The 13,665-nt window shown below is 44.4% G+C and overlaps 1 protein-coding gene across 3 annotated transcripts in view; it reads left to right on the top strand.

Moving 5' to 3' along the window:
* LOC144929565 (uncharacterized) overlaps positions 1 to 13,665 on the top strand; it is a 43,851-nt gene that overhangs the window by 25,024 nt on the left and 5,162 nt on the right. For 2 of the 3 annotated variants that reach the window (XM_078849487.1, XM_078849486.1), the window contains exons 3-5: positions 3,429 to 3,541; positions 8,762 to 8,829; positions 8,909 to 9,291. In XM_078849487.1, the coding sequence (XP_078705613.1) occupies positions 3,429 to 3,541; positions 8,762 to 8,829; positions 8,909 to 8,953 (226 nt within the window). In that variant the 3' untranslated portion in view covers positions 8,954 to 9,291. Of the gene's footprint in view, positions 1 to 3,428; positions 3,542 to 5,982; positions 6,104 to 8,761; positions 8,830 to 8,908; positions 9,292 to 13,665 lie in introns of all 3 variants that reach the window. The other variant, XR_013634840.1, reaches the window with a different exon arrangement.

The following is a 13,665-nucleotide window of genomic DNA, read 5'->3' on the forward strand; positions in this document are numbered from 1 at the left end:
TCTCAAATCTGGGTTTACAATACAGGTCCCTGGTTGTCTGCCTCGTCCCTTTTAACCACTAGACAGCAATGCCTATGAAACTATAAAAGGAGGATTATTTTTGTAACGGGGGTGTACCTTTTTTTTTTTGTTGGTTACAGAGACAAATCCTTTTGTCCGTTACACTTTGCACAACCCTACTGGCTTCCATTGAACTGCATGGGTCTGAAAGGAGAATCTGGCCCAATGCCATATGAAACTTTTATGACATTTTTAAAAAATCATTGAAAACTGTTAGTATTATCAGTTTCAATTGTCCCCTGAATTGCTGAGATCCAAAACTCAATGATATATTAGTGTGTAGTGTAGTAGGAGAAACAGACTGAAACTGACAAGAAAGTGAAACCAACTAGCCTATTAGCACCATCTCCAGCTGAGTGAAGTGCAAACAAATAAACAAACAGCCAAAAGGGAGAAAAGTAAATGTAAATGTTCTTTAAAATCCTTTGAGTAATCTCAGGTGTTAAAAGAAACTGGGGCTCTCAGTTACACTAGTGTAAATTCAGGGTAATGTTGCAGGATTTACATTGTTGTCACCATGGGCAGAACTAAGCACATGAGTTTTATTTTGACATTGTTCCTTCTCTGCAGACCTCATCTGCCCGGGGGCCAAATTATTTCTGGCCCCATAGGCTCAGGGATTTCTTTTCTCTCTTTTGTCAGCTGAGGGAGGGTGGATCAGAAAGGATGCACTCCCTTAATTATCTCAGCCCCTCATGAATTTAATATGATCCTTGCATTGGCACTCCCATACCATCTCACACAATGCGTGCGAAGAACCTACTGTCAATATCTACTATGGGGGAATAATGTGGGTCTCACTGTATAATTCCTCCTCTGAAAGAAAATCTCCCAAGGTTATTCCATCTATTGAGACTGCACTTCCTTGGCTCAAGAAGAGAGATGCTGGTGTGTGTGTGTGTGAGTGTGAGTGAAGGGTAAGGGTCGGGGTGGGGAAGGAAATCCTATAGAAGAGCATTTAAAAATGAGCAACATGAAAAGCTTGCTGGATGTTTAAATGCAGTGTCTCACTGCAGCAGGCTGTGTCTAGACAAACTCCTTCAAATCTTCCAGGCACTTATCCCTTCTCATTCATTTCTGATGGACTGTCGAGTGTGAAGTGAACACAGCTGTCTACTGAGGAATGGAGCCCTTGCACGAAAGGCCACGGGCATCCCTTTTATCTTCCTTTTGATTTTTCTTTGACATTCCTTTGTTTCCCTTCTGGACCTCTCCTGCCTTCCATCTCCATAATCTCCTTTATAGAAAGACATATACAGGTATATAAGGAACTCTCACTGGAGCATTAGGACTTGAATACATACATAGAATGTGCTTAAATTAATAAATAGTTAAGCAACTCTTGTCCACAATACTCTCAACAGAAGACATCTATCCCCCTTACAGCCTGGTGGGATATTCATTGCAGCGCATGGAACAGGAGTGCTGTCTCTGTGATCACAGCAATTTGAGAGCCAGCCACTCCCAGCAGCAGGTAATATTTCAATGATGGTTGTAAGGGGTGCTCCTGGCTACTGCAATCCCAGCCTCTCCTAGCAGAAGGCACTAAAGTGGACAGGAGGACTTGTGGCACCTTAGAGACTAACCAATTTATTTGAGCATAAGCTTTCGTGAGCTACAGCTCACTCCATTGGATGCATGCCGTGGAAACTGCAGAAGACAAAGTGGACAGTGCAGCCGGATGCTGGCTGTGGGGAGTTGGCACCTAGATGCTACAGTGATGAGCACAGCACAAGAACTTAAATAAAACTCACAGCTACTCCATTCCTCTGTAGAGAATAATGTCAGAGAGCCAGCTGTGAGGGGAAGTCCCTGCTACTCCCCTTCCATCTTCTCCCAGCAAGAAGTACTGTAGGGAATGGTGCAGGAATGCTGGCCATGGGAGGAGCTCACAGCTAGTCCAGAGGCCATGGCCCTCTCAGCTAGAATCCCTCTGGCAATGATATGAAGCTGCTCCTTTGGCTCTGAGCGTATGTCTACACTACAATTCAAAACCCACGGCTGGCCTGTGCCAGGTGACTCAGGTTCATGGGGCTCGGGCTGCAGGGCTGTTTAAATGCAGTGTAAACTTCCAGGTTCTGGCTCCAGCCCAGGCTCTAGAACCCTGCAAGGTAGGAGGATCCCAGAGCTTGGGCTGCAGCCCAAGCCCGGAAGTTTACATTGCAATTAAACAGCCCTGCAGCCTGAGTCAGTGCAAGTCAGCTGGCACAAGCCAGCCGCGGGTGGCTAATTGCGGTGCAGACATACCCTAAAGCCAGGTCTCTACTGCAGACTTACATCACTCCGGGTGTGTCAAATCCACAGCTCTGCGTGACGTAGTTATACCAACTGAGCCCCTGGTGTGGACAGCACTGTGTTGATGGGAAAGCTGCTCCCGCTGCTACTGCCTCTAACGGGGTGGATTAACTCCGCAGACGGGGGATGCTCTCCCGCCTGCCTAGTAGCATCTTCACTGAAGTGCTACAGCTTTTGAAGTGTCGACCTGCCTAAGGGACCTCCCAGTTCCTCCAGAGCCTACGTTTCTGAGATGGAAGTGCTGTGACAAAAGAGCACTAACATTCCACCAAATGGAATGAATAGGCAGCAGGTTTAAAACAAACAAAAGGAAGTATTTCTTCACACAACGCACAGTCAACCTGTGGAACTCCTTCCCAGGGGATGTTGTGAAGGCCAGGACTATAACAGGGTTCAACAAAGAACTAGGTAAGTTCATGGAGGATAGGTCCATCAATGGCTATCAGCCAGGATGGGCAGGGATGGTGTCCCTAGCCTCTGTTTGCCAGAAGCTGGGAATGGGCGACAGGGGATGGATCACTTGATGATTCCCTGTTCTGTTCATTCCCTCTGTGGCACCTGGCATTGGCCGCTGTCGGAAGACAGGATACTGGGCTATATGGGTCTTTGGTCTGACCCAGTGTGGCCATTCTCATGTAGCTACTCCTCCCCATGCCTGTCTGAGGACATTGCTCTCAAACTGCACCTTGATAGATACCTTATATACTTTGTGTGTCCATTGTTCCTTTCCTATGAGGATCTCAAAGCCCTTTACAAAAATGAATGAATGAACATGCACTGACCCACCTCCAGAGGTAGATCAGTATTACCACCCCCATTTTATAGAATGGGGGAACTGTGGGACAGAGAGGTGAAGGGACTTGTCCACAGGTAGGCAATGGTAGAACCAGGTACAGAATCTACAAGAACTCCCTTTGCTCTAATCACTGGACCAGACTCCTCCCTAAGCCAACACTCCTGGAAAGATAAGGGTACTTGATAGGATACTGTGGAGAAAGAGTGGGGGGGCGGGGGGGAACGCCAGCAGGGACTGGAATGCTTATTACATAGATATTGTTGTTTCTTTATTGCAGTGATACTTTTTCTTTGCCTTCTAAAAGAGACATGATGCAAGTTCATTTGGACACACAGAGGCTGCTGTTTCACTTTGGGCCGATACCATCTCATCCCTGCAGCCCTCAGGAAGGTAAGAAGGTTACTTCCACTGCCCTTCCCAAACAGGTTAGAAATCCAGGTAGCTCATATGCTGCCTTGACAGGGGCTGGGATCACTGTGAGCTGACAGTCTCTGCTGAGGTGAGGCCCTGCATTGCTCCCTGTCCTGCCTCCCTTAATCTCTGGCTGACTCAGAAGCAGTATTGAGCAGTTTCTGAGCCAGCTACATTTACCTGTCATGGAAGACAGGATGGATGTGACTCAAGCTTTTTAGTCTGATGATGGGTCAGTAAATGGAGGAGAATCTGGAAAGACACTCATCCCTTTCCCCCCAGAATTAGCCAGGGAAACATATATTTGCAGAGATTTGTTTCTCTTCAACCCCAAGCCCAGCCATCATCACTTGGCATCAGTTGTGATTACTGGGAACTTCAGAGCAGCAGCAGTGGCATGGATGAAGGATGGGCCAGGGAGCAACAGATCAATTGATCAGAGCTAAGTGCTACCCCTAAATCAATGGAGACAGCAATTTCTGGCCAATCCAGGGTCCAATGAATCCCTGCCAGTAACACACCCCATTAACCACGCCCTGCTCCCTCCCTCACCCCCCATCCACGCTTTCCCGTGTGACCGGGGCCTGGTATCTGCAGTCAGTCAAATCCATCATGAGCTTGCTGCTGGCCCCTAAATATTTCTAGGCATGAGGGGAAAGGTTTGTCAGCACGAGGGAGTTGCAAGAGCAAGATAATTCCAGTGGGATCGAAAAAAGGTGTTGCTGTGGAGGGAATAGCCATCTCTTGGCTCCTCTCTTCTAAGCTACACTCCACCCGGAACTATAAAGCTCCATATAGATGGAGGATGGTGGGGAGAGCATCTATCTATCTATCTAGCCGTCATTTGTATATAAACCCTTTTGTGGATTTATCATCTATCACTTGTAAAGCCTATCAACATAGGGTGAAATACTGACCCTACTGAAGTCAATGGCCCCATTGATTTTGATGGGGCCAGGCTTTCATCAATGGCATTTTGTGAATGATGCTCATACTCCCTTTCCTGTGGGATTCTGGGGAGGACATAGTGAGGCCTGAGTTTGCACTAGATCCAGGGGCCACAGCGGCCCATAATCCGCCACTGCATGAGGCAACAAAGTGGTCTGAAAAGAAACCCCTAGAACAGCACTGGAATGGGAGGGCTTATCCCACACCATGCTCGTACACGCCACGTTTGACTAATGTAAGGGAAGCTGAAGGCTGTCTCAATGTTGCTGGGTAATACTTGGAGGATTTTATGTAAAGAGATTGCAAGAGGCAGGCAAGGGCTGCATTAAATATGTGACACACTGGATCTGGCTGAAATTTATGGAACTGGTTGCACAGAACCTGTCACGTGGCTTGAGGGGGAGGGGGAAGAAGATGTTTGTGCCGGCAAAAAACAGAGAAAGTGACTTTTTGAACATCTTTGCATATTGTTAATATAAACCCATGGTTTTCTCTGACATATTGTAACCAAGACATCTCCACAGTAAGAAGGAATGGAAAGAGCAGAGCTAGAATTTTAAAAAAAATCAGAGTGTGCAACAAAATTCAAAAGAAAAAGAAGAGCTGCTGGATTTATTCTAAATGGCCAGAGTCCATTTAATCCCACTCACTTCAAGGAAGATACCCAGGTGGAAGTGAGGGCAGAATGTGACCTGTTTGCACTTTACAAGGGTATTTGCAGGGCCAGATCCTCAGCTGGTGCAAATCAGCATAGCTCCTCTGTTGACTTCAATGGAGTTCATTTGTTTTATGAGAGCTGAGGATCAGGCCCAGTGTTTTAGGTTTTGTGTAAAGACACAGATTCTGACTCCCCGTCTACGAGTAAGATGCAGCGAACACTGTTCCTACCGGGGCCATACTCCTGGTGCTTGTACTCCATGACCGCAAGTGTCCATTCCATGGCATCTTAGCAGGCACTGCAGTGCTAGACACTCCCAAGTCGGGGGGATTGCAGGGTACGGCCCAGCCCCTTTCTGCACTGCATGGCAGCCAGAGGGGATGCATATTTTAAGGCTGTTGTCCAGTGGATGATCCCTGGAGCTGCTCCTCTAGTGCCCCTTCTAGAGGTATGGTGCCAGCCTCTGTCCTCCAGACAGACTGCCTCTGGCATCAGCTGCGGTATGGTGCCTTTCTATACCATCCCACCCGCCAACTTGGCTACAGCTCCTAAAGACCGTGGTCCGAAAAGCACGCACAGGTATTTGGTGCAGCACTGCTCTAGTTGAATGATTCCCAAACTTTAAGAACCTGTGAACACCTTTCACTAAAATGTCATGTCTTGCGAACTCCCTCCTAAAAATGAATATTTCCAGGGATTTTCTCCTTTATCTGAGTATAAATTATAAAAGCAGTGATCTTGGAAATATAAAATTTGTTTTTTATGACATGCTGATTATGCACTATTTATTATTAATTATTATTTATCATTACAGTATTTTAATTACATTATGAAAACAGCAACACTCTTCCAAGATCTCACTTTCGTAGCTTGTATCACCTTGAATAAGGCTCCTGTGTTTCACCAAGGAGTATCAGATGTGAAAAACCACAAAGGTATTCAAGAAGTCAACTCACAGAGTTCCCCCTACACAAGCATTCAGGTCTTGAGCAGTCCAGGCAAACAACGCATGTTACAACAAAGCTTAAACTTGTTCTTCATAATAATGTTAAAAACAATATTAGCTGCCTATTTAATTTTAAAAACAGCAAAAAATATTCACCTCCCTTTCTTATAAGGAGTCTTGAAGTTTAAATCTCCTCAGTGTGATAGGATTCAGAGTAGCAGCCATGTTAGTCTGTATTTGCAAAAAGAACAGGAGGACTTGTGGCACCTTAGAGACTAACAAATTTATTTGAGCAGAAGCTTTCGTGAGCTACAGCTCACTTCATCGGTTTTTCCACTGAATGCATCCGATGAAGTGAGCTGTAGCTCACGAAAGCTTATGCTCAAATACATTTGTTAGTCTCTAAGGTGCCACAAGTCCTCCTGTTCTTTCAGTGTGATAGATATGCTTTGTTTCATCTGCTTAGCTCTTGGAAGTCCAGGGGCTCTGTGCTGCTGGCCCCGTGCTGCCCGGGGTCCCTAGTGACAGCTCTGTCATTAGGGAATTTTTTCACAAGAACACCCTGTATCATTTCGTGAACCCCCAGGGGTTCACCAACCCCAGTTTGGGGACCACTCCTCTAGTTCCACCAGCAGCTGGAGCAACATTAACTCCTGTGCAGATTTCCCCTGAGAAATTTGCTATGCTCTGGGAGCATGCCATGTCAAGTAGTTGCTGCCCATCCCCCTCATGACACATTCCCTCCTGACCCACAGTACCCCAACTCTGCTCTACGTCTGGGAAGGGGCTTCCAGAGGCTGAGAGAAGCATATTGCATAACTGCAGCCTCTATCTAATGTAATCTATTCTATCTGACCTATGTTTTTATACCCTGCTCATCACAGTGGTATCTGAATTCATCCCTAGCCAATTCCACTGGCTTTTTTGCTCCTGTGTAGGTAAGAACAGCATGGGGTCTTCAGTTGTAAAGCATACTGGAATTTTTCAAGATGAAAGGGTCTCCATATATATTTAATATTACATAAAACGTTTTTTAAAACTCTCAACCCTGCACACCTACTGGCTGCACAGAGTAATTTCTAGTCCTTTTAAATTCTCTTAATCGGGAACATTTTTCTGAATGGATACAAAAATATAGCAAGAGACAGATTCCGCCTGAGAGGTTCATCATTCTGATCTGCTGCTGCTACCAAGGGATGGGATGGCTGGGCTGCACTGCCACCTGCTGGTACTGATAAAGTAATGCACAAACAGATTATTTTAGGGTCATGCCTTGCCTGATGTTGAAAGAACAGGAGGACTTGTGGCACCTTAGAGACTAACACATTTATTTGAGCATAAGCTTTCGTGAGCTACAGCTCACTTCATCGGATGCATGCTGTAAGTGGCCCTCGGCTCTCAATGACTTCAGCAGGAGCTGAGTGACTTCAGGAGTGTGCAGGATTGGATTCTTAAACAGCATACATTTCTACTCTGCAAATACGTTCAGCAAGGGAAGTAGGATAATACTCCTCTAGTCTGGCATTTTTCATCTGTGGATCTCAAAGAGTATAACAGATGTCAGTTAAATTAATCTCATACTGAAACTCTTCTATCAGCTAGGTATGGATAATAACAGCTGTTTCACAGATGGGTAAAGTGAGGCACAGATATGTGGGTTAACAGATCAAGGTAAAGATTATGGGGATGCCTATACCCTATGCCCACAAGGGTTTACTTTGACCTTGTGTTAAAACTGCACATTGCCTTGTCTTCACTAGGATTTTATCTCATGTTAGTTACCATGTGCTAGTTTACAATAATTAAGAACACACTTTTCCCCTAGAGAAGATGCACCCTATAGCTATGGGGAAGACTAGGGTTTTGCTTGACTAGCTAGCACTTGTTCAAACTACAACTTGCCGTGTGTTCACTAGGATTTTAACATGTGTAAGGTGTCATGTTAAAGAATATCATTTCTTAGTGAAGCCAAGACCTTTAATGTGAGTTGTTACCGTTGTTTTATCTAGTTCTGTCTAATTTCCACTTTTAAAACTCTAATCTTGTCTTGACTAATGTTTTGGACCTTGGTCAGGAGTATGTCTACATGGGGAAATTGACTTGCATAGCTATAGTGGAATAATTATGCCACTATCACTATGCCAGCATAACTCCATATTGCTATAGTCAGTGGTATAATTATTCTGCTATAGCTATGCTGCTCAGTTTCCCCATACAGATTGATGATTCAGCCCTTAGACTAGGAAAAAAGGTACTTTTTTCAACTGAGCTGGCTCAGCTGAGATTGAGAGTTTAGTTTCATTCAACTGAATACCCCACACAACACCAACGTACACAGTTTAACCCAGTTTAACACATGTAACTTGATTGTAGCAGTTTGTCTACATTCTTGCCTGTGGCAATAGTATTTCTGCAAAATTGATCAGCAGTGAAATAATTAAATGCCTTTAATGGTCTCTAAAATTGCTCTTAAAATCCTCAGCATTAAGCTTTGTCATCAACACCTCATTGAGATGAGACTTCCCTTCAGACTTCCCTCAATGTGCTGTTACCCGCTGTAGATTCAGACAAGTTGGCATGTGTTTGCATTTGGAAGATTTTCTGCACAACCAGAGGGCTAGAAATGTGATATTTTTTTCCCTTATAGGAAATCATAAACTCTTCAGAAATGGATGTGAGCCTCCAGAGAAGGAAATTCATCCCAGAGTGATTAAGGTAGGAAGGCCTTTTCTCACTAGGGACATGTTGCTCTATCTTGTATTAGCATTTCTCATCAGACTTCTCTTCTATGCAGGGAATGGAACACCATGGAATGCCATCTGCTGAGGTGTTGATGTGAGGAGCTTGAATGCTAGCATTGCTGGAATTCCCAAGAAGAAACCCAAGATCTACTGTACAGAGAAAGCCAGCCAGAGACAGTGAATGGGGATGCAGGGTCACATGCCCCCCAGATTTGCTGCTTGGCTTGTATTGAGCATGCTCAGTAACAGTGCTGAAGCCAGCTGCCCTCATTCTGCTCTCCCCTTATCGGCAGGCATAAGTAGCCTCTGCCCAGCAGTGAGTTTCGTATCTGCAAGCTCCTCAGTCATTCTTCTCCTTGTGGAAGGGGAACCCAAAGCCAGGTGCAGTCAGTATGGAGAAGGTGTTGAATTGGTGCTGAAGCCTCTACCCACTACGGTGTGCACTTCACTCTGTCTCTCTCTCTCTGTCTCTCTCTCTGACCACGGTACCTAAGGGGCGAATATGAGCATTATAAAACAGTATCACTGCTGGCTGGTTACAGAGGGCTTGTCTACACTACAAAACTAGGTCAACTAATTTAGGTCGACCTACAGCCATAGCAGTAAGTCAATTGGCTGTTGGTGTCCACACTACCCTCCTTCTGCCAATGGTGTGTGCCCTCACCAGGAGCACTTGCACAGCACCAACTGAACTGGGGCACTGTGGGGCACAGACAGCTGCACGGGGCTCACAGATGGAGCCCCCCATCCACCCCGGGGTGACAGCCAGAGCTGTGAGCCAGGCCCAGGGCTCAATTTCATAGTAGGGAGCCTACCAGCCTTTCTTGTCAATTTCAAGGCAGCCTCAGGCTCAGAACAGCAGCCAGGGGCTCACAGCTAGAGCCCTGAAATTGACGAGAAAGGCTGCTAGGCTCTGCCCTATGAAATGGAGTCCTGCCCAGGGCTCACAGCTGGGGCTGTCACCCCAGTGTGAGGGGCAGGAGCTCCAGCTGTGAGCTCTGTGCCTGGCTGACAGCTGGGGGGTGGGGGCAGCTGTTGTAGACCAAGCCTGAGTTTCTCTGTGCTTCTCTACACTGTATTTTGGGGCACAATGCTTTGAGTCAGCGGAAGTCACCATGCAATGGTACTGAGATGAGGCCTGGGTGAAGAGGTGCTTTTAGCTACGCTCTGTGACACTTCCAGGGCCGAGCCCGGAAGTCTTCACAGAAATGAAACAGCTCCACAGCCTGAGCCTTGAGAGGCCAGGTCAGTTGGCATGGGCCAGCCCTGGATTTTGCTTTGATGCGTGGACATACCAAAAAGAAGCAGTGAGAACGGTAGCTTGAATGGAATGTAAGGAGTGGGGAGGAATACAGGATGAGATGAAGGCAGAAATATATGTGGAACTGAGCAGTCCAGGTGAGGAGAAGCAAGTAAGAGATATGGAAGCTACATGTGTATTTAAGGAGTCAGGAGACATGGTCAAAGCAGAATGAACGAAGAATGACAACGACAGCTGTATTTGGGATTGGACTGGGGATAGGAAGTGAGGGAAATAACAAAAGGAGGGCAAAGCTGTCTGTTGTGTGCCAAGACTCAAAATGTCCAGCAATGCATGTGGCCTAAACTACAAAGATGCAAAGGTTTCGGTGAACATTCAACGCTGTCGGTGAGTTTTCTTAGTAAGGCTAAACCATCGACCGTTGAGTGTACCCTGCAGCCTGAGTAGCAGCAACTGAATTGAACGGTTTGAGTTTAAAACCAGGTCTCCCACAAGGTCTTCACTCAAACAGCTTAGTACATTCTAAAATACAATTACTTTGTCTTGGTTAGAAGGTGTTAATTACGTTGAGTTAGCTAACAATCTACTATCAGACCTTTAGCTCCTAGGGCTTGTCTATAAAGGGAAAATGAGTAGACTAACTATTGCAGAATAGCTCAGGACTCCTTATTCAAAATCCCCTTCCCTAATCATAAATCCACAATGCCTTTCCCAAAGGGTAAAGTATTTCTGCTCCTGAAGACAGTTCCTGTTCTAAACTGCACAGTTGCAACCACTTATGTGGGTATCACAGCTCAGCTAGTGTGAGGCATTCAAAACACACATTAGTGGGCTAAAGTCAAACAGAGTTGACTGTTCCTCTTGCTCATGTGTCTGCCACCAAGACGTTGTCTAGACAAGGGACTTGTCTACATAGGGAAATTGACCAGAATCGCTATTGTGAAATAAGGTATTCTGCAATTATTATTGCAGAGTAGCTCCCTGTATGGACACTTTGTTCCAGAATAAAAGTAATTTTATGCTAGAATAATTAGTGTACTTCCAAAGAAGAATAAATTATTCTGGAATAAAATCAGTGAGTAGTGTCTCAGTTTCCCTATCTATAAAATAGGAATAATACTGCCCTTCCTATATAGGTTTAATTAATGTTTTTAAAGTTCTTTGAGATCTTCCTGCTATATAAGCATGAATATGTTATATATGCTTAATCTCAGTGCCCCAACTCCGTTCCTATGGTGCTTGCGGACAGATTCTTACAAGCCCAAAAAGTCACAATCAACATTCATTGCTGTCGGTGGGTTGTGTTGTTGAAGGAAAAACTCACTGATCAATGAATGCAACTGTGATTGGAATGGACACATCACATGGGAATGACCTTGTCTTCTGACCTTTTGCTGACAAAGGGATGGGACATCACTTCATTTGGAATGCTTAGGACCTTTCAGGAAATGATAATCTAAATACAATATAGGCATGCAAGACAAAGGCTGGAGAATTTCAAAGTCCTTGTGAAGTAAATAATACTTTTAAAAAACAAAAAATAGTGGACTGATTTTCATAGGTGCTTGCATCTGCCATTAACTTCAATCATCATAAAATTTAAATATAAAAGACGTATTAGGGCTTTATCCTCAGCTAGTCTATATCTCAATTAGTGTATGCCTGTTCTCTGCAGTCTATTGTCAAGTGCTCTGTGTAGTTTTAAAAGACTTGAGCAACAGGGCTTAGATAAGCATTCAGAAACTACAGTGATGAGCATGGTAAAACAGGATAGATAGATAATTCCTCTTTTCTTGGGAAGAAAGGGAGTACTTGTGGCACCTTAGAGACTAACCAATTTATTAGAGCATAAGCTTTCGTGAGCTACAGCTCACTTATAGTGAGCTGTAGCTCACGAAAGCTTATGCTCTAATAAATTGGTTAGTCTCTAAGGTGCCACAAGTACTCCTTTTCTTTTTGCGAATACAGACTAACACAGCTGTTACTCTGAAACCTGTCTTTTCTTGGGGAGATTATTCCACTAATTTTACCATTAGGACTTGTATTTTCAGATACTCATCTTAAATTTCCTTTTATTATTTATGTCACAACTCCTCGGACTATCCTAAATAATCCTTTTTTCACCTTGGTGTTTCAGATACTTGTAGACAGCATTGTAAGTCTTGCAAAGATCTTCATTTATAAGTGAGACTGAGGTGGCAGATGTTTTGTGAAGCGTTGGCTGAGAAGTTAATATTATTCTTAAGATTTTGGATGACAATCCTAGCAGAATTGGCTGCAGTTTTGTCAATCCTGTTGGTCAGACTATAAATTTGAAACCAAAAATGGCGAGTCACAATTTAATGGCAGGGAACATGTCTAGTGGTTAGAGCAGCGAACTCAGATCTGTCTGCAGTCAGGATTTCATCCTATGTGCCTGTTATTTAGTTATTTTGCAAAGGAGACCTGAGCATACGAAAAGTATTTCAGTTGTTCCGTGAAAAGCAATTTTTATAGTCAGGTCTCCTGCAGCTTGAAAATCAATTCTAATGAGATGGAAATCTGCTGTGGTTCCCTCATTGTTGCAGTGGATAGATTTCAACAGATGAATTCCAGTACCTAGATGTTTGGGTATGAAAAGCCAAGAGAACATTTCCTAGGTAGAAGGGAATATGAACATTATGGGCCCAATCACACATGTCCTTACTCAGCAAAACTCCTGTTGTTTGAGTAAGGACTGCAAGATTAGGCCCTGTAAAATTTGACAATGGGAATGCAAGTTTACAAAGACTGTCCAAAATAGTTAGGCCCAAAATTCAAAAAGTCTTGCTAAAATGGAGTGGGGGAGAGGGGGCAAACCTGGCATAAATTGGTTTAGCTCCTATAGCTGACTATGACAGTTTACACCAGCTGAGGACAGGGCCGAGAGTTGTTGTTTTTTTAAATCTAAGATCAATAGAAATATTTACATTAATTACCAAAACATCAAATCATAACAGATTTTTGTTCAGAGGTATAAAAGTTCAGCAGTCTGGGAGGCAATTTTTAATTGGATCTTGAAATAAATAGAGAGCAAGGGAAGTTGATTTATTATTATTTGTATTATTATAGAATCTAAGAGCCCTAGTTATTGAACAGGACCTCATTGTGGTAGGTGTTGTACAAACACAGAACCAAAAGATGGTCCCTGCCCCAAGGAGTTTGCAATCCAAGTATGAGACAAGAGATAGATTAAGGGCTCGTCTATACTTTAAGACGCTGCAGCAGTGCCGATGTAGCGCTTCCGTGAAGATACAACCTACACCAACAGGAGGGGTTCTCCTGTCAGCATAGGTACTCTGCCTCCCCAAGAAGTGGTAGCTAGGTCAACAGGAGAATTTTCCCATCGACTGAGCACAGTCTATACTGGGGGTTAGGTCAGTTTAATTGCCTTGCTTAGGAGTGAGGATTTTTTACGTCACTGAGTGATGTAAGTGCCTAATTTCCTAGTGTAGACCAGGCCACAGACAGGGGAGTACAAGTGAACAATGGACAATATTGGTCAGCCTGTGTTCAAAGATGCAGTTGGTG

Source organism: Lepidochelys kempii, chromosome 20 (assembly GCF_965140285.1).
Source record: "Lepidochelys kempii isolate rLepKem1 chromosome 20, rLepKem1.hap1, whole genome shotgun sequence".
Lineage (NCBI taxonomy): Eukaryota > Metazoa > Chordata > Testudines > Cheloniidae > Lepidochelys > Lepidochelys kempii.